Raw genomic sequence first — 24,958 nt, forward strand, 5'->3', positions numbered from 1 at the left:
ACAAAGAAACCTACCCGGTACATACAAAGCAATAGTTCCTGCTATTGCGGCCTATGTTGCTCGAGTACGAACCCCACAACTCTGCGAGACGCAATTGACTAACATCCAAATATGGCTAAACACAGCACTGCAGATTGCAACCGGCAGCTTGTAAGCACAATCAACTGCTGTCTAAGCAATACATGACACATAGATGGACATCCCAATAACGACATGTCTAGCAAAGTCCTCCCTTCAAGATTTATTCCTTGATGCCTTACTGCTTATCATAACCATATCGACCCCTATTGCAATGGAGGCAATATCAGTGGCTCCTAACCCACGTATTCGTATTGTAAACCTTACATGTTATCTGCTTTCAGATGCCGGCGGGTTACAACAACAACAAAATATAGTATATTTAAAAATAAATCAAAAACTTGCATACAATAATATTTTTATGTATGTATTAGATTAAAGTCTTTTTAGTCTTCTTATCAAATTTCTATTCGACAATCCTATATAAGGTTTTAATAAAAGAAATCCTAACTGTTATGTTTATGTCGGAATTAAGCTATATAATAAATAATTGTCGCCATTATAAACCTTGGTCTCGCAGCTGGATATTTAGACTACGTTACGTTGTCAATACGATTAACTGTTCTACTATATATATCGCTATTCTGCTCTACTGAACTACGATCCTATTAATTTTGAAATAGTAATGTTATAGAACTACTATATATGGTTCATGGACAGAATTTATATTCTCATTGTCGGATACTATTTTCAAACACCTCTATTTTATGCACTTTTTTATCCGATTTCTTCAATTTACACTCCATATCCCAACCCATTTATTGAGCTGTTCAAGACATTTCGTGCTTTTGACAAGGTTACAATGTAAAAATAGATTGTAAAAATCAATTAAACTAATTTAAAATAACTTAAAATTAAGTCAAAATTTTTCAATCTTACTTAGTTCCATTCTTTAACTATATATTGAAATAATTTAACATGATAGAATTGTTTTATTAAGATTTTATTTGGAAACAATAAGGTATATTAAAATAAAAAAGGGTATATATGTATTCTTATATAATACTAATTTACTTTAAATTACATTTTTTTTTGTTTATAAGTAGATAGCATTATCGATATACATATAAGCAAATTTAGTAGATAATATTGAGATTATAATTCGAATACTTTATTATATGTTTATATATATTCTTAGTGTTCAGTTGACGTAAAAACTCATATAGAATAGGTGCATATATATATATATATATAGATATATATATAAATTTTATTTCTAAACTCTGTACAACAAATAAACTTTTAGTACGATATTTTTAATCGGACTAACTACTTAAATATATGCATATTTCATGAAAATAAAAATATATTAATAATAAAAAAAAAAAAAGATTAAATATAAGCAAACTTACGTTATCGAGCTGTTGTTATAAAAGAGGAAAAAATCATTTTAAGATAACTTTTACATTCCTTACTTTTCAACAAATTTTACAAATATATTTATTTGTTATTATGAATCATAAAAATAAAATTTAAGAGTAAGCTTTTCGATAACGTTAAAAATAAAATTGGTATATTCAAGAATAAAAAATCACTTATATAAGAAATGTTTGAAGTTTTAAAAGTATTTGTATATAATTTTTTTTTTAAAGTTTGAGTTTTTTTTATAAATGTTGTGTTGTTATTATTTTTCCCTTTTGCCCGCAAGCCTTTATTCAAAATATGTTTTCTTTATATACAGTCTCAAATTCCTTAGGTTAGTAATTATGTTCCAAAGCATTATTACATATATTAATATATATATTCAAAAATTGTAAGCAATGTATTAGTATAGTCGACGATTTATTCCAATTATTTGAAATTTCATTTGTATAAAACCTTTTTCAAAATCATCTAAGTCTCCAATATTGGTACTGATTTGCTTAAAGGCCAAGAAAAAACCGTTGAAGCTTACATTTATTACTATCGCATTTAAGAAAATATATATATGTATTTATTATAACAAATTAATTTTTTTTTTTTGATTAAATCTAAGAATTATTCAATTTTATTAGTTTTTAAGCAATTCTAATATGCTTTAATTTAATTTGTATTCGTATTTTATAAATTTGTATTGATTATGGTTTCTTATTTTTCTTAAAATAATTTCCAGAGCTTTTGAGAACGTATGCATAATAAAAAAAAGAATATTAAATTATTGATTTTACAGGTTATTTCCAACTAATAAAGTTTTTCTATTTTTATATATTTTTTTTTTAAATTTTTACTTTTTTAATTTACTTGCTTGCATTCATTTATATTTTGGATTACGTATGCAGCAGCCGTTGTCTTGCTGTTGGTGATGACTGTGTCGGCGGTGGTTGAGGTGGAGGTGAACGCAATGGAAATGACGGTTGCATAAAACGTATGCACTCGGCACCATTATCATTCACCCCCGACGTTTCACTAGCTGCTGCATTGAATGCCGAAGTAAAAGCATTGGCGGCTCAAAGGGTGTGGTAATTACGTTCGTTGTGTGCCTTATAAAATTTGTAGGCAACTAAACCAATGGCCAATAGACCTAAAGTCAAAACGATACCCCCGATAAATGAAGAGCTGTCAAAACGATGACATGGTGGTGGCTCTGGTGCTGTTGTTGTTGTATCAGGCTTTATTGTAGTAGTTGAGTTGGGTTTCACAGTAGAAGTGGTAGGATCAGGTTTAACTGTTGTAGTAGTTGGAATTGGAGTTGGTTTAACCGTAGTAGTTGTAGTTGTAGTAGTATCAGGTTTTATTGTAGTAGTGGGAATCGTAGTTGTATTATCAGGTTTAACAGTAGTATTGTCGGGTTTTACTGTAGAAGGGGTAATTGTAGGTTTGTCGGTTGTGGTAGTAGTAGGTGAAGTATCAGCTTCAGGCTTAACTGTAGTAGTTGGATCTGGTAATTTTGTTGTAACAGTGTTTGAAGCTGTAGGTGGTGCTGTTGTAACTGGTGGAACTGCATTTGTATCAGAATCCGGTTTAACAATTGCTGGTGGAGCCTCATCTTTTGTCGGAACTACTGGAACACTAGAACCATTGGTATTTGCCACAGCTGCATCTGTGTTTAGAAATAAAAAGTAGTTTTAATTATATGTGAATAATTTATAGTCTATATTGTTATATATTATATAATTATTTTTTTTATCAGTTAAATATCATTTATAGACGGAGTATCCTTTATTTGTCATTGTGCAAATTAAACAAATATATATGTCTGATTTTATATATATATGGAATTTAATGTTAATTATTTTATATTAAAACGAATCTTTTATATATATATTTTGTTTGAAAAAATTTTTTTTTTGTTTTTAGTTTTTTAAGTATCTGTCTGAGTAGTAAAGTATTATATGATATTTTAGTATATGAAAATATTTTTTTAAGGCATAAAACAACTGTATTAATTGCAGAGTCATTTGCAGTCAAAACACATGTGCCATATGATTAGAAACTGTTAGTATATATATCGCCAAATAATACTTAGTTTCTACAGTTTACAGTTTCTATTCTACAGTTTAAATTGTTTTATATTATTGTAGTTGCTATTCTTAGAATATAAATCAATAAAGCTCGCTTTGAATTAAACGTAAAAACCAATTTATTTTTCTTTTAATTGATATGAAGTGGTATACTGCTTTAAAAATTTTGTGAATTAAATGTAAGAGGTATGTATTGGTGATATCTTATATTTCACCTTCCACTAAATTGCAGTATTAAATAATTATTTTGAATTTACAGTCACTATTATGTTACATTTTGTAATATCTATAGCTGTCTCAAAAGCTTTTCAAATTATATTTAATAATGTAATATAGATAGTACACAAACAACAAATATCTAGATGTCCAATGCTAACCACAAAATCGAAAAAGATTGTAAAAATCAAAAAACAGTTATTTTTTAGTATAAAATTATTATTCTAATATTATAACATCCTAATTCAGTCTCTATACATAGAAATAGACAGCTAAGATTATAACCTCCCTTCAAAACAATTTCCAAACAGACGACTAAAAATGTTCCGATTACTCTTTTATATCACGTGTTTCGTCTTATAATAAGGCTACAAGTTTTTATACAAAAATCATATTATAATATATGTGATCAATTAAAAATAAAAATATTGACCCTATTTATACCTGCGGCATCTTAACCGTTGAAAATGTTTTCAATTGAATTTTACACTATTGTTAAATTTATTTATTTTTGTTTAGTATATAGTATATAGACACACAAGACTTGCTAGCAAAAAATAACAAATAATAAAATATAATATCCATATCAAATTAAAGAAACGTAGCAATCATACTCATCTCCTTCTTGTCTTTGATTAGAAACAGATTTCATGCGCTAAGCTGTCGGTAGTATTGATATGCCTACTGAAATAGGGGAATACCCGAATATGATTTTATTAAATCATTGCGAATTGTATGTATATTTTATATTATGATGTATAATCCGTTGTAAGTGTTCATATCTTCAACGTAATTTGAGTTTTTATTTTTTAATGATAGAATTTATTTCAGAAAAAAAATACTCTATTTTTTATACTATATAACTTTAAGATTTTCTTAAAGTTATATAAGACTTTCGAGTTCTTATATAACTCGAAATATTACAATATAAATTTTTTTAGAAACGCATAGGAAAGCGCATTTGGGATAGTTAATTTCTCCCTAATGAACGTACGTAATGAAAGATAAAGCCAATTAAATCAGCGAAAATTGTAGTTTTTGTTTTTTAAGATGTATATACCATATATCGCTGGTTTGGTCATGTCGTGTGAATGGATGAAGATGCTTTAGTGAAAAAGGTGTTTGAAGCAGTAGCTGGAGGAAGAATGCGTAGAGATAGACCGTGCGTCTGGCGGAGTGATCAAGTTGAGGGAGTACTAACCGGATATGAGATATACGAGACTGAAGAAGGCGCGCAGGCATAGGAAAAAGTTTAAATCGATGTAAGACGTAGCCTCCACGACTTATTAACACTTCTAAAGACCACAAAGATTTATATTTTTTACAAGATATTCAACATACCGTAGAAATACGGGTATAGAGTTAATTTCAGATTATATTTAAAAAAAAAATATATAAAAGTATGCGAAAATTTTAATTCTACTTAATTATCACTGACTTATTAAAGAGGTCTCGGTCTCCTATGCGTAATTTATACAATTCATGACTCATTATTACTTTAAATAATAACTTATCTTGTTGAAGGAATATATATGTATATGTATATATAAATAAATTCTTTGATAAATATAAAATACAATTAATATTTAAAAAAAATGGGGTTATAAATTGAAGGTAATTGTTATAGGTTTAGAAAAACTTGTAGGATAAAATGTGTTAAGGTAGAATTTAAGGTAGGAAAACTGTTTAGGGAAAATGTACATTCGTTTAAAAAAAAAAATTGGAAGGAATAAATCGGTTAGGTAAGATTTACATTAGTTTTAAAGGACTTAATATAGTAAATTGTGTACTTAGGATTACCTTTAGCACTTTAGCTTTCAGGTTCAGATACCTTTATGGATGCAAGAAGTTTATTCTTTAATAGCGTAATTAAGTGTATAAACAACTATAATTGATTTAGAAATTATAATTGTTAACATTTATTTATAACAATTAATAAGTAATTAAGTTATACACACTTGCAGTAAATCATTTACCAACAAACAGTCAAAACATATTGAAAATTGTTATTATTCAGAATGTGTTTTCATAGGATTGTATAACAGGATTTTTAATATTTATATTATTGCCATATATATTATAACTAATTTTATTAATTCAATATTATTAATTTAAAAATATCAAAAAATTAAATGTTTGCGTGGTAATAAGTAAATTAATTTTGACTATTATTTATATTTATAAGGAGGAAACGTGATTTTTTAAAAAATACTTTTCTTATAGAGCATCCTATAATAAATGCATGAGAAGCAATTGCCCGTAAACCCCCGTAAAGAAAATGCAGTACCACATAAAGTGATGTAAATGTCATTTAATTCTTGGAATAAATGTAAATGATAATAAAAAAAAAAATAAACGCCAATATTTCCACAAAAAAAAAATATAAAAAACGCACTCATAAGCAAATAACTGTACATTTTCGTTTCCTTTATGCACGTTATATTTTTGCAACACAAATTGCTATAAGAAAAAAAAAACAACAACCAAAAATATATCAAAGACGTAATTTATACGGATTTTTTTCTTTTGCATTTTAAATATTTCTTGTTTTATACGCTACTTTATCATATTTCATTTATATAAAATGTATAGACGTTTTAATTTAATTAGTAAAAAAAAAAACAGAATAACATTCGTCCCATTCTACCTACACATTTATTATTTTGTAGTACATACCTTGACAATATGCTCCCGTGAACAACCCGATCAACAGGCAAATCAATAAACCCTTTGTTGATGACTTCATCATTTTATAAAATTGCAATTGCAAATGCAATAAGGACCACTGGTTTATCTGAAAATGGAGTCAAATTTCTTGTGAAATTTGCTTAGCGGCAAGTAAAGCGAAGAAGTTCTGCAAAACACAAATAATAAAAGCAACAACAAATTAGAATTCAAGGAAAACTACAAAGAATCTTCAAATAAATATTTTTCAGCATATATTTCACTCATTTACACCATTTTAATTTATTTTTGTACATATAATTATTGTAATTCACAATTTTATTAAAAAATACCTTTAGCCACAAATTCTATAGCAAAATCAAATTTTGCGTTAGAAAAAAAAATATTCTCACTTTCCGTAAATCACGAACTTGATGACTGTCTTCAACTAAAATAAAACAGATGAAATATAGTATGAACATACCCCTATACGTCATAGAAAGTGTTTCTAATGTTAATAAAAAATTGTAAAAAGTATTATAGCAGTGTTCAAAAGGTACTAAAAATACTTAGTTTTCGTTATGCATAGTTACTTATTAATTTGTATAAAAACTTGTTACATAAATAAAATTTTTAAATAAATAGTTGTAAATAAATAATAATAATAAATAAATAATCGTATAAAGTTTAAACATATTTTAGAATGTTATATAATGTTGTAAATTTATATAAAAAATTGTTAACAGTTTTTTAAATATATAAGCGTAGAAAGTTTAAGCATCTTTTTGAGAGTATGATTACATTGGTTTCGCATTGTTTTTAAAAGGTCTCTTTACGTTTATTATTTAGCACGCTAAGTTAGTGCTAAAATGCAAAACATTTTGTATATACTAGTCTTAAAAGAGGATATTCTTAAAATTGATTTTATAATCGTATAAAAACGCTTCATTTTGCTAAACAGCGTTTTTACTTTTAAAAAGCAATTTAATAATTTAATCATACTGCAGAAACGATTGCATTTTGCTGCTAAAACATTATTTAAGCCTTAAATACTAACTATCAACTGATAGTAAGCTTAAAAGCAATTTGAATTTAATTTTATTTAAAATTGTTATTAAAATCTGTTTTAAAATGGTCTTGCAGACTCATGTAAACTTAGCAAAAGTTTAAAATTACTATATGCAAAATCTAAACTAAAAAGCAGACACACATTTATTTAATTAGCATATTACTAGGACATAAAGTAATTGATTCATATACATATACTAATATTGGCTTTAGTATCCAAATGAATTGTATCTGGTAAAATGGATTTTGTTCAATTGCTCTATGTATAGTTTTTACACTATGACTACACTGGCTAGACTTTGGCAATATTTTTCTTCATACTGTGATATTTTTACTCAACATATAAATTTTTGTTCGTACATTAAATTCGAATATAATACATATTTGCATACGAAAATAAAAAACTTGTCAAAATCTAACTAGTGTGGACACCAATAAGAATCTATGGAATTTTGGTTTTTCGACATAGAAACTTTTTTGTGAACAAACTGTTCGTCACTCGATTTATATTTACAATTAATTATGTTTTCTATGTTTTTGTGTTTAACTTTTCTACGTTAAATAATTCAGTGTTTTATTATAAAGAGATAAGACGTAATAAAATGAGTACCATTTCACACCGCACGGTCCGTAAATTATTTTTTCTTGATTGTAAGTATAGTTTGCAGTTAAGTTTTAAACAGATTAGTCAAACAACATCTTCAGTGGTCTTTTGAAGCATTTATTAGCATAATTTTTCGTATATATAGACCATAAACGTCAGTGATTGAAACTTATCAATCAATTCCACACAATTTTTGTTCTTTATTCATAAATAAATCTTATATTTACTGTATTTTTAATTAGAACTAATGCATAAACAACAGCTGTATAATTAACTTAATCATTGTAAATTTTATTTTTTTTATTTCTATCAATAATATTTGAAGAAAATATATATACAAATTCTAAAGTCGATTTGCGAAGACAGGTAAAACATTTGTTTTATACCATAGTTCCGATAATGAAAAAAATTTTATCCTATTGGAATCTAATAATAAATAAAAACATTTATAAATAAATATTAAAGCATTTTTGAACTAAAATATAAAATAAAAATTCTTTTTGCCTCCGCCACGAAAACGACCTTAGAACTCGATAATCTAATAATAAATAAAAACATTTATAATTTTGAAAACAAGTTACATATATTTATTTATATTAATTTATTGTTTTAACAGTTAAACACAATTAGGCATATTGAATTAAAAGATAAAATAAATATTATTTTTGTCTTCCCCGCGATAACGACCTTAAAACTCGACAAAATGCAAATTTTTTTAAATATGCCTGCAAAATTCAAGCTATATAAAGTAGATATATATATATTTTTTCTTCAAATCAAGAAGAATAAAAAAACAAATTATAGTGATTAAGTTAATTATACAACTGTAGTTTATGTGCATGATGTTATAATATTCTGGAAAATAAAACATCTCTAATTAATTATCTCCAATTAATTATAGAAAAAAGAAATTATGTACTATCAGTTAAATTGCGCACTTGCAATCGGCACCAGTTACTGTGTAAACGACCATTTAAATTCTTCAGTCACTTAGAAAGTGTTACGAACAAAACCGGCTGACAGAAACTGAGGAGTGTAGGATTTGCCTTATAGAAATGGTATCTAATCCAAGGCCGTGTGCGAGTTCGAGTAAATTGAGGTAAAGTAAATTGAAATTTCCTAGGGGTTTTTTGCACTGTACTTATGTAAATATTTATTTATTTATTCACTGCATTTATTTATTATTTTTGGTTTAAAGTTTTCAAATTTATTTATTAAGCACCTTATAAAATTTTCACAAGGGTAACACATAATTCACCTAATTTTTATTTAATTTACCCTACTCGAAATTCTGGTAAATATCAACATTCGCTGCCATACCGACATAATTCACTATTTCCCTCAATTTACAATCAATTTATTCAAACTTGCACACGGCCAAACTCGCGGTTAATTTTTGACTGTGAATAAATGTGAATAAGTTATTAATTTAATACTTTGCTAAATGTAGCTAGATAGCTTATTTGAACTAATTCTGTAAATATTATATAACAGTTAAAATAATATAAACTAAATAAATATTATTAAAATTATTGAAAAATAAATTTGTTTCAGTCGTTTTTAGTTATTTGGTTATTTTTTTTTTCTCATACTACGGTAACCCTGGTGCTATACATTGATCTCTTATCTGCTGCTTTCATACATTACCAAACACAACCAAGAAAGGTTATTATTTGCAAATTTGTTTATCGTTGTAAATACCTAAATCATTTTTTTTTATTTTAAAAGTGCACAAAATAACAGTAACAACGTACAAATAGCAATTAAATGTCTAAATTAAAAATTAAAAAAATTTGAAATTGTAAGTAATAAAAACATTACAAATGTAAGGAATATTCATTTATATTACGTTGTGTATAACGTGAAAATGTGATAAAATGCAAAAATCCAGTTGGATGCCAGTTAATACCAACTACTCTTATGAATGTGTTAATTTTCAAAATGTAAATATTAGTGACAAAAAATTAAATATCTGCTTACAGTCTAGTTATTTAGATTGTGTATTTGGTAATATTTTTAGTAAAAAAAAGTTGGTGTCAGAATTGTAGGGACATAGAATAATTGGCGCCATCAAAGTCAGGTGACATCATTACGTAGAAGTTTGACAATCAAAATAAAATTAGTGCTCTACTTTTAATGTCTTTGGATAGTATTTAAAGTTCAAGAATATTTATTATATATTCTAATTGTTTATATAGGTAAAAATTTAATGCTGAACGCATACATATGTAGAAAAATTATATGACTAAACAACAATGTAATCTGAGGAAAACAGCACAATCAAAACACCGAAAAGAACAATGGTAAATTCATCAAATTTCTCCCCTCTTTGACTGTTATTCATTTAAAAACTATTTGCCAAATCATTATAGACATTGCCAAATATTTTTTTATTCGATAATTCTTCCAACACTTAATGCGGTATAGGTGTGAGATAATGCATTTAAAATGATCAAATTATTTTTTTTTTGTTTAGTAATGAAATTTATAGAAAATATATAAATTAATAATAAAAATACTATTATTTTGCTAATTTAAAAAGTAATTAAATCTGGCATTATGTATTTTGCCATTCATGAAATTTTAGCACAATTTTAATTTTTTTAAGTGAATAAAAAAAAAAACAATCTTTTATCAATTTTAATAAAATATCTTGCATGGTTCAAAATGATGTTTATGACGTGGTTCAAATAAATGTGTTTTATTAATCATTCTAAATCTATGTACTTGGAAATTACAGACCGTCTAGAAACACGGTTTTGAAAAAAATAAGTTTTACCACAACTTTTTATACCATTTTTTCACCCTTTAAAAGCCATATTTGAAAATCTTCGTCCCAGAACTTATTTTTTATAAGAAAGCAGAAAAGTTGTAGAGTATTGGGTACATTCAGCAGCAGTTTTTCGAGTGACTTACTCATTTTAAATCCGAGCTTTACTTATTTGTATAATTCAAACATAAAATAAATTAAATAAATAAGATGAAAATGAATAAATGAAATTTAGATATGTAATAAATATAAGCATAACTCATTTTAAATATACTACTAACCTATAACCTACTTACCTATAACCTATACTAACCTATAATCTGAACTAACCTATAATCTTTACTAACCTATAATCTGTACTAACCTATAATTAACCTATATATACTAACCTGTCAAATTAAAATCGCATTAATTTAATTAAAATTATATATATACAATTGAATTAAATTAAAATTATACATATACTAGTATAGGTTAGTATAGGTAACCTATAACCTATACTAACCTATAATCTGAACTAACCTATAATCTTTACTAACCTATAATCTGTACTAACCTATAATTAACCTATATATACTAACCTGTCAAATTAAAATCGCATTCATTTAATTAAAGCTATATATATACAATTGAATTAAATTAATTATGTTTATAAAATTAAATTAAATTAAAATTGTATTTATAAAATTAAATTAAATTAAAATTATATTATTTATGTCTTAACACACAGAATCTAAATAGAAAGGGTCAAATAGTGAAGTAAAAGTAAAGTCAAATGTTCAATTTTTAATTAAGTGAATTGTTAACATATATACATATAATTTAGTTTATTTCTATCAAAATTTGTATTAACCAAATTAAATCTAAGTTAGTGTGATAATACGTCTAATTGACTAACTCATTTAGACCCTCCGGTCCATTATGATATTACTACTTAATACGAGACTTTATACTGTTAGTTAAATATGAAACCATTTTGAGGCTATTATAATTGTCTAAGAAGTTCCATATACTATTGACTAGAGCTGCAGAAACAGTGCCCCAGTCATAACATGACTACCGTAATAAGATTGAATTTTTTTCTGTGAGAAATCCGAGAATTCCGGAATTCCGTAACTCTTTATTATCATAAGTAGTTCAATGAACTCTGTTTTAATGAGTTTCTTGCTTAATACAAAAAGTTGTTAAGTAAGAAATATTAATTTTAAGTAATAAATTATATATGAAGTTATTATTTCAATAACATCTAATTGTGCGAAATTGTGTTTCTCTCTATAATTATCAGTTTAACCTTAACAACGACAACTAGTTCTTCCAATAAACTACAGTTTATTATATTTAACAAAAAAAAAAAAACTAAATTTTTTTTATTTATCTTGTTATTTGCCCTATGATCTTTTAATTGATCTTTTTATGTAGAAACAACCATACAGTTGAAGAAAACTGAGTATATTTTTTTAAATCAATTAGTCTCAATTATATAAAAAAGAAAGTCGTTATGATTTTGTATGACGATGTTTAATGATACAGTAATATAATGTATTTTATTTTTTTTATATATTGAGAGAAAAAAAACATATTTAATAATTTGCTATATTAAATCTATTAGACAAATAAACACAATGAAAATTAATTTTAATTATTAAAATCTCAATTTCACTATACAAAAAGAAAATGCATTTATCTCTATATATATTATTGCGAGCACGTTATGGTGCAAGGTACTCTGAGTATTATTCCTGATATATTTAATACTAAAACTGTGAGTTATCTTTAAAGCCTTGAAAAAAATACAATTTTTAAAATTTAAGAGAATTTGATTCATAAATTAAAAAAAATACGTTTTATTAAGCAACAAATAGGTTAATAAACTTTTGTTATAATGTCTTGATAATTTTGTCAGCTATTATTTTTTAGACCGCTTTGCAGCGTTTGAACCAAGTGTGAAAAGGTGACTTTTAATGGAGTATTAAATGATATTCTTTGAAGCAAGTAACGTTATTATAATATACGATGTTAATATATCATTGGCATTTGAACCGTACATTTGTATGTCCATTAACATATAATCACATTAACAAATAAAGAAGCTCTATTGAAATGATTATTAGAATAATAATTTCAAAATTAAATTTTAATAATTAAAAAAAAAAAACTGTATACCCCAAAGGCAATAACTAAAATAATAGTTTCTATTTTGAATATTACGATACATACATCGTTTATTAGTTAATTTCTCAATGACAATAATACTATAATAATTCAAATATAACTATTCAAAACAATTTGAACTAATTAAAATTTTTATGGATTTTGGTAAAAAATATGTTTTGAAATTTCAAATTTTATTTATTTATAAAGTTTTTTTTTAGGCTGAACGAACAGCTGTTTCGGTACTGGCAAAAATCCACCAACAGTTGAGTTTGGAAACAATTACTGGTTCATACATAATTTTAAAACGTAAACGTAATTTGCGTTTCTTCAAATATCGTGTTTATAGAATATTTTTAGAAATATTTTTAGAAATATTTTTAGAAATATTTTTAGAAATATTCTATAAATCACAACAATATAAATTTACTTAACTATAGACTACTGACTATAAGCTAAAGAGTTTTCGTATTACCGTATTATAAGTCGATTTGCAAGCCAGAGAGATCGAGAACAAATATTTTAGTCCAACTTCAAATTTAATATTTTTCGTTTTATGGCAAAAAATCTATTTCAAATAGAGAATGGAAATTTAGAAATATAGAAAAATTTGAAATTATTAATAATCTGTTAAGCTTCGGTCTGACGCAACATTTTACTACAATCTGTCAAGAGAAAGTTTTATGTCTCCAACACCTACTGAGTCTAGGTAGTTCTTTGTTTGATTTTTAGGCTTATATCGTTGTTACTTAATTACTTTTAGTGTACTTTTTTTTATTAAAATGGTACTAATTAATGATTTTTTATGTAATTTTCTATTATAAAAACAGTTTTTATATAGTATATTGTATGTATGTTTATTTATAGAGTTTTAAAAAGAAGTTACTTACTATTTAGCTTACGATAGTTTTATCAAATAATATATATTTTATTTTATGTTCAACAATTTTAATACAAACTTTAACGTGTTAACGTATATAAATTTTAAATAATAATAAGTCATCAATAACTGCATGGTTCTAAATATTGAATTATGTGTTTTGAAATTTAGATTGAATACTACTGACTCATGAAAATGTTATCTATGTAAATTACAATATAATAAAATATTTATATAGATTACAAATATGTAAATAAAATAGGGATAATAAAAAAACTATAAGGAATGAAAAAAAAAAGTTTTATACGTTCTTTAATCGATTTGCGATCTAATCTTGCTTTTGTTTTCATGGTTCATAAGTATTTCTGTATATATATACTAATTTTTATTTTCATATACATAAATATGTATAAATGTATGTATGTATAAATATATTCCAATTAATATTACTATGCCTTATCTCTGTATAAATTATACTTAATTTTTCAAGTCATACACTCTTCAAGCAACTTTTACTTATAACGTAACTTAAATATATTTTATCGTTTATGTCATAATATTTATTTAACAATTTATTGGCAGTTCTTAAAAAGTTGTACTTCGAACTGAACTACCGATGCGTTAACAATCAATTAAATTACTATAATCCTATCAAAATTTATTTTAATTTATGTTACTGAAAATTGTCGAGGCTTTGCAAAACTGAATTGATTTAAAAATTTATTTTTTCACATTATAAATTAGCTTAAAAAAATAAAGTTTAATAATTTAAATCTACAAATTTCATTAATACTAGAATTAGTTTTTTCTAAATATACTCGTATCTTGATAAAAATTTTATTTTCCTCATTCAATTTATTGAATTTTTTTTAACTTTAACATAAGTTTAGTTAATATATGCAGTTGAGCAGCTCACATGAGAATACATATATAAGTCTAAAAGTACGCCCAAACAGATGTGGTACAGTATAATACCGTACAAGCTGGGAGGCAGCTTGTACGGTAATACAGATGCAAGGTAATACAGATACAGATACAGTATGGCACGCTTTAAACTGCCTTGTACCCTCCTATGGTCAATTGTTTTAAATGCGGTACTTACAGATAACTGTACTACCGTATGGTATGTGCTTATCTTAGCCATTAAATGACAATGATTATAGGTGCTGTGAAGCATACACAGCACATCTGCTTCCGTATCACATCTGCTTGGATATACCTTAATAGAAAAAGTTTCAATAGAATATCTTATTTATCTATTCTGCTGATTCAACTGTTTATTGAAGATAGTATGTGAGATTGTAAAAGAATTGTCAATAAACATATTTTTATTGATATAGAATTTCCAATAATTTTAACATTTAACATTTAATTTTTATCATAATATGTAGTACTTCTATGGAAACATACCTAGGATAACGGTATCATATCTCACCGGCTATAAAGTTTGAATAACACGTGAAGTTTCCACGTGTTATTAATTTGCATATCTGATGTTATATTTAATATGACATGGTTAAATGAATTCCATTCAGTATTTTAATGAACTTGGTGTTGAATATATCATTCCTGCTTTTAAACAGAGAGGCACAGATATCAGCTTTCATCCAATAAAAAAGCAATTTGTTACATTCTTAATCAGGGAATACTTACTTTTTTATAATATTGAAGTATAATAATATTTATTCCTAAACAAGAAAATAATTCCCTGGCTACCGAAATAACTATAGGGCAATAAGTCTGAAGTCTTCTCGTTGAAAACAGATTAATATAGATATAGGTAATAAATACATATCTGTGTTGAAAACGGTAGTGTACTCACCATAGTGCACTTTTTTTTAGTAAAAATACCAGGCTATAGTAGGCTATAGTTTAACTTCAAAATGCATAGAAATTTCAGCAGATATAACTATATATATATATATATATATATATATATATATGCATTTGCTCGTTCCTAGCATAATAAAAAACTGTTTCACCTGTGTAATTCTACATATTGATGGTTTCGTTAAAACTGATAAGCTGGCATGACATTTCAGGAATCCAGAAAATATATTATCTAATTAAATTTATAATTTTAATTTTAATTATATAACAGTTATAAAATTTAGTTCTATTATTAAAAAAGATTCCGCTGAAAGGTTTTAAATTTGGAAGGAAATGTAAAAAAAATAATACAAATTTCTTTATTAAATATTAAGACGGACGGAGCAAACCGACTGATCTGCTATTCTATATAATTTTTTCACTATGTGCATCAATCTTCTTTATATGGTATTTGCAAATATTCTAATAAAAAGAATTTAAGAATAATCTTTTACACTGTTAAGTTGGTTGCAATGGGGCTGCAGAAATTCCTTACTGGATATGTGGAAACCTGCAGAAAAAAGAAACTATAAATACTTTCTCTGCAAATGCCAGGCTTTGACATCCTAATTAGATTTTTAGGGAGATATTTCTTCGACGGTTTATTAGACGTTTCATCGGTAAAGACGAAAAATCTATTAAATTATCTAAATACGACGTGATAGATTTAGTTTGTATACATCTATTTTAGGTATTCTTGTGAGAAATGTGGTAGTATAATGGCAAAAATCGCTAATTGAGTTACATAGAAAGTTCTGTGTTAGCCTGCAACTGCAACCAACCATATCGATGACTACATAATATATTTATATGTAGCATAAATAAATAATTGATTCTCCATAGAATAAATAAGTGTAGGGTCATTGCATAATACACAATATGTATAGTTTAATCATATCAATTTTTATTGTTGTATTTTCAAATATATTTACTTATAAATATAAAATCAGTTATGCAAGTTTTTTTATTTTAGTTAAAGAAAAAAATCAAAATACTTCACTTATCCAACCTGACTGCCATGACGTGTAGTATACATGAAACGGGACCCCCATTCACTACTAGAAGCGATCAAGTTTTCTTGGTGTTTGTTTAGACTTTGCCTTTTCCATTTCTACTTAGCGATAAGATTTAATCATGGAGTGATACATTTCATGTTATACGTTTCTCATTATTATTATTTTTATTATTATAATTAATATATACAACTTTTTTTTCAGTAGTATCACGATAAAGTTTTGCAAAAATATGTACGCATATATGTGTATATGTTTTTTTATAATTATTAATGTGTTAATAAATTCGACCGGTCTAAGGTGCTTGATATTGATACATACAGTGTATTATGTATATAGGTTTTGGAAAGGTAGTCTGTGAGGGTGAGGGACGTATTAAAATTGATCGCTTTGTTGTTGTATACTGCGGCTTTTATTTTTTTTTTTTTGAATAATTGAAATAGTAAAATACGAAATTGCCTTATAATTACGTTTCGGTTTCCAATCGCGCTATAACTTGTAGAGGAATGTGATAATGTTTAACAAAATTTTATAATATGTATTAAAATTTATTATTTTATGATTGTTCGAACAAAGTTACAAAAAAAATTATTTTCAAATTTAGTCTGTTCTATCGAATGAAAGTGTTTAGAAAGTTAAGTTTCTTTTTCTGGTTTAATTAAATCAACTATTCATGTGAGTTTTTCTACATTTTCAATTGTTTTCAAATTGTGTTGAAATGTTTAATGGAACAAAAATTTAAATAAAACAATTTTTTATATGATGAATACAGAAGCTTCTCTATATATAGTTGAATAAAATAACTGAAGTAAAAGTAAATGTTCAGTTCTAGTTTTGCATTATATTAAAAGTTAATAACTGCAGAAGAAAGGACTTCAAATTCTTTCTTGGACTTTAATTCAAGTTACTGTAAAGGAAAAAATATAAATGCAAATTTATTACTATTTCTAAATAAAAATTTCTTTTAAAAGGTTTATTATCTTGTTTTTTTCATGTAATAAAAAAATATTCTGTATGTCAGATTTTGTTTTTATAAAAACGTTTAAGTTATAATAAATCAAATGTGAACTGTGAAACGTTGCAAATTGTTAAAGTGAATTATTAATTATTAATATCAGGGACCGAAAATGACAGTTATTTAAAAAATTTTTAAGAACACAGCAACAAAAAGTTTACTAAACTCATATTTAAACTCATATAGTTATCATTCTAACAATTTTCATCCTTAATATTATGCATTATTTTAAAATAATACTCAAAAAATAATAATTAAATTTGTTTTATATTATATTCATCAAAAATAAATCTTACATACTGCTTTTTATTTTAAAACCCACAAATAATTGTTATTTTTGCCTTATAAAAATCAAGAATAACTCCTATTTTTGAAAGGCCACACTGGCCTGTCGAATATATTTATGTTTCAATGAAATATAATTGAAAAATAACTCGTAATACTAAGATAATTTTAATAAAATGCATATTAATTATATTAAAGTAAACCCTTTCACATGGCTCGCATGGCTTGGCTAGTGTTCACTTTAGTTCAGATATATCTGTTAAAATAAACGGCAGCAAAAGTGCAATTTAAAAATCAAAAATAGAAAAAAAATATATAAAATAAAAATTTTTTTATTATTTCTAATTATTTAGAAAGTTTAGAGGCAATTTCATGAAACAAATTAAGAGAGTTTACAAGTCAGATCAGTCGATTCTCAACTCAGTAAAAAAAAACACACACAACGTGTTAGTTAACTTCACTTAAAATAAAAACGAAATATAAAAGTGTCACCAAATAGCACTAAAAAAATCAAAAATAATTTTACATGAATACCAACTAATTACATTAAAAATAGAAGAATAATTTGACAAAAACTTACTGTAAGAAACAAATACAGAATCTGAGTTCAAATCCCACTAAGATATAGTCTAAGAATAACTGATACAAAAAATATTGACAAAATGTTTACTTTCTCTGTCTCAGAAGTAGAGTTTCAAGCACTTAAATTCGCGGTAAAAATACAATAAAATTCCTACCACAAAATCTATTCAGAGTTTTAACTCTATCTGATATCGCTAATGGTTAATACATCTATGCGTAGCTTACGTCTAGCCAGATTAACCAAACCGAACCTGCTCTAAGAAATATCTATATAAACATTTTCAATATTACGAAGTGCTGTCTTGATGAGAAAAGCATGTTCTTAAAAAAAAAGCCATCGGCCATTTCCCATTCTTTGACAGCAGATTCCACCCCTTCTCTTTCCGTGTACTCCATTTAATTATGTCCGGTACCTCGTAGATTCGCCTACTATCGTCATTGCGCAATCGGTTCCGACGAGTGAAGCCAGCTACCGAGCACTGAGTGTACATTTCAGTTTTGGATATAGCTTGTTTGGTGGTTTTCATATCGGCTCTTGTTTCAATGGCATATGTCGATATATGTCTAACGCACGTTAGACCTTATATTGGAACAAAATGAGATCAACGTTAATAAATTATATGTTAAATTATTTTATTCCCTTTATTTATTTATAATATATATAATATATTACAAGATGAAATGTACACATTCAAATAACCAATTTAGTTAATATAAAAATAATATTAGGTTCTAGAATCATCCTTAATATCCCAATGTTGTACCAATTATTGCTCTGCAGTCCTTTCAAGTAAGAACGAATACAAAATTGACTAATTTTCGGTTGTGAGAGTTTCAGATAGTTTAGGTAGGTTACTTTACAGTTCTTAAGCTTGTAAGAATAATGACCAATGCCCTTCGTTCTCCGGGGATTTATGCTTGCCTAGCTTACCAAATTTGTCAGCTATCTTGTTTTTTTCAGAGTACCTATATCCAGGAAACCAGAACACATTGAGCTTTCTTACAGTCTGCAATGAGTGTTTTGTTTGTATGTATTTAGGCATGTTTCTGTAGATATGGAATTAAGGGATACATTAAGGCCCCTTGAAAATTCCAGATTATTAAAATGGATTACAAACTTAGTATATTAACTAAAAATCATTCTTACATAAACGAATTGATGAAGCAAACGATCCCAATTCCTATAGTAATTAAAACTACAGGTTTTTCAGATGACAGTATAATTAGTAGTAGTAAGAGGGTGGCTTCAGGTGTTATAATTTCAATATATATGTATATTATATTAAAAGTTTGTACACTAGACTTTATGATTTTGAGTTAAATCACATAATTATGACATCTATGATAAGAATATATTATCCAAACAATAATCGCGCTTATGTAGCACTAATTAGTTAAAACATTAGGGAATTAATTTTTCCCTAAATGTTGATTTTAAATCTAACATTAGCTGCTTAACACAGTTAATTACTTTGCTAATGTTTTATATCAAATATATAGAAATTAGAATATAAATTTCATTTGTTTTAGACTTCAGAATTAATTAAATAATATTGAAAAATTATTATGAAAAAAGGTATAAAAATAATAAAAAGTATATCTATTATATATCTTATTTTTCATAGATGTGACAGACGTCAGTCAGCTTGGGTAGACTTTTAAAACTGTAGTAAATTTTTATTTGTTACCAATTAATTGTAAGATTTTCAAGTTCTTCAATATTATATATGTGGTCCCGAGGATTGAGAAATTTAATAAAAAATTAAAAAAAAAATATATCAGCTTTTTCACAAATAGCAAATTGGTGATATCATTCAAAAGTGTTGGGACGTTTGATAAGACGTTGTAGTTGTATTGCTCAACTGTGAGTCAAGTGAGTTTTTCTACATTAATTTAGTTTGGGGTTGAAGACAGTGTTACATATATTTCAGAGAATTCTAATAGTAAAGCGCTGGCCATACAGGGACAATTGTTTAAATAATTTGGTAATTCAATCAATTTTAGGGGAGGACTCCATTCGTTGAAAACTTTTTCATGGTAAAATACTTTACCATATTTTCGCATTATTTTGACTCAAATTTTAAACCAAAAAGTGAATTCTTATGAATTTCCTTTATAATCGTTTAATAACATATTGCATGGTAGAATGGCACGTGATTGGTATGGATTGCATTAGTCAGATTGGTATGATGAAATTGTAGAAGAAGCAAAAATATTCAATAAATATTATAATTGCAGTTTAATTGTTTAAATTAGAGTAAAATAAATATACATTGGAGTATTGAAAATTAAGAAATTTAATGGGATTGTAAATAAATTTGAGAAAAACAACCTGTATTTGGCATGGCAAAATTGCAAAATATAATATGTTTATAATAAAAATAAAATATATAACATAAATTATGTAACTTATCATAATTAACATACAAAGTTATATTCAGTTTCACTTATTATAAAAAATATTGTACTTTTGTTAATAATTTTTTCTTCTTTATTTCAGTAAATAACATTCATCTCTTTCATTGAAGCTGCGAAATAATTAAAACATTGTCATTTCAAGATGACTGCAACGATTGTGAAGGTTTTAAGAAAAACGAGAATAATGAATATGGTCATCCCCATAACATTTTTCACGTCGGGTCTATTTATAAATTTAGCACAATTACTTTTGACATTATTTATAAAGCCTATAAATAAACGCCTCTGCCGAAAAATCATGTACTACCTCTGCTATTCACTATATTCACGTAAGTTTTAATACTTTGAAGATTTGCTTTAAGTAATTTTGGATCTAATTAACTATATTTTATTTACAGAATTGGTTTTTGTTGCGGATTGGTGGTCGAGTAGTACAATGAAAGTATATATGGATGCCGAAGATGAGAAAAAATATGCTGGCAATGAGCATGTACTTCTTGTAATGAACCATAGCTATGAAATTGATTGGCTAGCTGGTTGGATGTTTACAGAAAAGGTCGGTGTGTTGGGCAATTGTAAAGCGTATGCAAAAAAAGTTATTTCATATGTGCCAGTAATTGGTTGGGCGTGGAAATTCGCAGAATTTGTATTTTTAGAACGCTCTTTTGATAAAGATAAAGAAATCATATCGCGACAAATTAAAGAAGTATATGATTATCCCGATCCAACGTGGTTACTTTTAAGTGCTGAAGGCACACGGTTTACACCTAAAAAACATGAGGCCTCTGTTAAATTCGCAATAAATCGTGGCATGCCAGTGTTAAAACATCATTTAATACCACGCACAAAAGGTTTCACTGCCAGTTTAGAAAGTTTACGCAATGGTTGTCCTGCAATTTATGATATTAATCTGGTATTTAAAAAGGATGCAAAAGTAAGTTTTAAAAAAGTTTTAATTTATATAAAATCTTAAATTTATAAATTTTAATTTTTGCTAAGGTTTCTCCTACTATGTCAAGCCTTTTAAATGGTCAATCTGTAGAAGGATATATGTTTGTTCGCCGCCTTCCAGTAAAAGATATACCTGTTGGTGAGGAACAATCAGCAGAATGGCTACAAAATCTTTACAGAGAAAAGGATAAAATTCTAGATAGTTTTCACACAACTGGTAGCTTCTTCAAAACATCAGGTTTCAAGGAAACTGAATTTAAATACTATAAACGAAGACTCAGTACTTTGCTTAATTTTGTTGGTTGGGCGATTGTATCTATGTATTTGGTGATACATTATATTGTTACAGCACTGTTATTGAAGAACTGGATTGGATTATCAGTTGTATTTGGCATACTATTAATATGTAAAATTATAGTATTATTATCACATAACTTGAAAACACTAAATAAATTTTTATTAATTGCAGTTTATTTACTTATGGAGAAAGCGATCAATATGTCGAAGATGAGCAAAGCATCAAATTATGGCGCTGAAGCTAAAACGAACTCAAACTAAATATGAACTGATGCGCACAATAATGTTTACATTGTACCCTTTGCATGTGCCACTAATTTGTATCGCACCACACAATGTATCATGCAAATCACACAATATTAAAAAGAAAAATGAAGACGTACAATGACTAGAAATTTAATGAATAAACAAATATATTTAATACAGTCCAAGACAAATATTTTTCTTACAATATATTTTATGAAATGGATTGTAACCAAATGTAATTCACTTCACAAAACAAAAACAAAAAATAAAATAAAAAAATTAAACATAAATATAATTATAATGGAAGTGAATGAACTGGATTGTAAATTTGTACTCATTTCATTGTTTTGTAAATGTATTTATTACATTATTAAGCTAAAAGCCCAAATTAGTATATAATGAAGTTTATCTGTTGGTAGTTGTTGTTATAGTTATAAATATATTGAAAAATAGGTACATAACTAATTCTATACTAAAATTTAGTTAATTTTCTAATTTATAATGTTTACAATGAGGAAAAAACTAATATTTTTAAAAATATTTATTAATATTTTTTAATGAAAATGTTTGATATATGTATATTTAATAAATATTATTTATTAAACATTATTGTTTTATATATATATATATTGTCTACAATTTTTAATTATGTACATATATAAAAAAAATTGTCTTCGGAATGTTAAAGCGCGGATGCAGAATTTATATTTATTTTATTATTTAACTAAGAAATTAGAATTTTTTTCTATAACAAATCAATCACAATATGCGAATTTTTTTTGTTTTAATTATTTTTAATAAAACTGTTTGATTATGAATTACGATTTGTTTAAATTTTTTTATATCAGTTATTACATTATAGTTATATTAAAAATAAGAATGTAGGGTATTGTAAAATATTAGAATAAATATATTATTTTTTACAACTGCTTTCATAAAAGTTACAGTTTGAATTTTTAACAAAAAGTTTTGCATTTAATTATGTTTTTAAAAAATATTAAAGCCAAACTAAATTTTAAAGTTCATTCTTATTGAATATGATTCTACAATATATATTGCATGGTTACTTAATTTGAGTTGTTGGTATCTTTTAAACGTTTCCTATGAGTAAGGATGTTTCACTTAAGTGTGTTTATTTCAATATTAGTTTAAGTAAGGCTTTGCATACCAAAACCCATTACAGCACAAAAAATGGTCCGTTAAAATACCATAGATAATTTCGATGTTAGAAATGAGACTGAAATGAGACCTACTAAACAGCCACAAAGCTGCAGTTGATGCTATAATTTTAGCTGTCACACTGTAGCTTGTCGTTCTACTTACTAAAAAATAAATTGGGCAAAATAATAAAAAAAATACGACAAAGTAAACATATATAATTTACAGAAAATAAAGTAAGTTTAACTTACAAAGTATAATCAAATCACCTTATAAATTCATTTAAACAGTTTGTTAAACCACTACATGCTGCAACTGAAGCTGCAGGATTCTGTCCATAGTATAACTTTTAACAAAGTCATTAATTGGGTGCGAAGATTCAGAAGATTTTATCCTTAATGAATGTATTATTTATTGAGCATATGTCTTAAATAAATGTAAATAAATTGATTGCTTTACAGATAGTAGGTATATGTTTTATATTTGTACTGGACGCTTCAGATAGATAGATGAGGACACTCAAGCCTAGGCATATAAAACGGTTTATGTAAACCACCGAGCAGCGATGGAATGGATCAATTGCATTTGAATGAGACTGGTAGTTATGTCTTCACTTTTAAACCCTTTGAAGAGCCATAATCAAAAAGACGGTGATCTATAAATATAGACTATTTTACAAAATTAACGATGAAGATGAATGATCAAAGATAAGTAATTGTAGATTACATTTTTGCCTTACGCTGCATAATATGAAAAATGGAGTTTGACACAAAATAAAGTGTAGCTCTGCAAGCTTCAAATAGACGAAAATTATATTTTTTTAAAGTCCAATGCTTTTCCAGACTAATTTATGAAGCAGGCATTTGCTATAAACAAATATGGAGTCAACTTAATTTAAGATATACGATTTTTAAGACTATTCTAGATTTAGAAAATATAATATTTTGATATCATATTGTAGGATTTCATTGAAAACTTGTTCCAAATTAATTTAAAAAGTTAATGAAAGTATCATATCAATTTTAATGGAAACATTTTTTAAAAATTCGTTTTAATACATATTTTTATGAATTCATTGTAAAAAATATGGAACAGTTTTTTTTAAAGTAAGTATATCTGCTTATTAAAGTATCTTTAAATTTAAAGTTTATAGTAGTGGTTATACCTTAAAAATATTAACAGCATTTTCGAAATAAAAGTTTAGGTTGGAAAATATATAAGTAAAAACAATTAATATATTTCAGTAAATAGAA

General features: G+C 26.0%; 2 protein-coding genes and 1 pseudogene across 7 annotated transcripts in view; 1 reads left to right on the top strand and 2 right to left on the bottom strand.

Moving 5' to 3' along the window:
• The window catches only part of LOC119667792 (sodium- and chloride-dependent GABA transporter 1-like), a 347,748-nt gene that overhangs the window by 221,172 nt on the left and 101,618 nt on the right, over positions 1-24,958 (bottom strand). The gene's annotated exons all lie outside the window — the stretch shown is intronic.
• On the bottom strand, positions 2,246-6,855 carry LOC119667797 (annotated as a pseudogene). Its single transcript, XR_005251421.1, has 3 exons — positions 6,752-6,855; positions 6,411-6,588; positions 2,246-3,097 (listed from the first exon to the last, which is right to left on the bottom strand). The product of XR_005251421.1 is annotated as a sialomucin core protein 24-like (transcript).
• LOC119667796 (1-acyl-sn-glycerol-3-phosphate acyltransferase delta-like) lies at positions 9,744-22,667 on the top strand. Of its 5 annotated transcripts, none has more exons than XM_038077116.1 (5): positions 9,744-9,871; positions 21,136-21,382; positions 21,452-21,987; positions 22,053-22,410; positions 22,474-22,667. In XM_038077116.1, the coding sequence occupies exons 2-5, from the start codon at positions 21,196-21,198 to the stop codon at positions 22,560-22,562; spliced, it is 1,170 nt and encodes a 389-aa protein (XP_037933044.1). In that variant the 5' UTR covers positions 9,744-9,871; positions 21,136-21,195; the 3' UTR covers positions 22,563-22,667. The 5 variants fall into 5 exon arrangements, with proteins under 5 accessions (XP_037933044.1, XP_037933045.1, XP_037933047.1 ...); XM_038077117.1 differs by lacking the exon at positions 9,744-9,871 and adding an exon at positions 10,276-10,373; XM_038077119.1 differs by lacking the exon at positions 9,744-9,871 and adding an exon at positions 17,365-17,428.

The sequence above is a fragment of the Teleopsis dalmanni genome, chromosome 1 (genome assembly GCF_002237135.1).
Source record: "Teleopsis dalmanni isolate 2A chromosome 1, ASM223713v2, whole genome shotgun sequence".
Taxonomy (NCBI): domain Eukaryota; kingdom Metazoa; phylum Arthropoda; class Insecta; order Diptera; family Diopsidae; genus Teleopsis; species Teleopsis dalmanni.

Excerpts from the sequence above, each read along its gene's own strand:
- LOC119667796 (XM_038077116.1), top strand. The coding sequence starts at position 21,196 with ATGACTGCAACGATTGTGAAGGTTTTAAGAAAAACGAGAATAATGAAT. Across the intron at positions 21,988-22,052 it reads TATTTAAAAAGGATGCAAAA|GTTTCTCCTACTATGTCAAG; the intron begins GTAAGTTTTAAA and ends ATTTTTGCTAAG. Across the intron at positions 22,411-22,473 it reads ATTTGGCATACTATTAATAT|TTTATTTACTTATGGAGAAA; the intron begins GTAAAATTATAG and ends TATTAATTGCAG.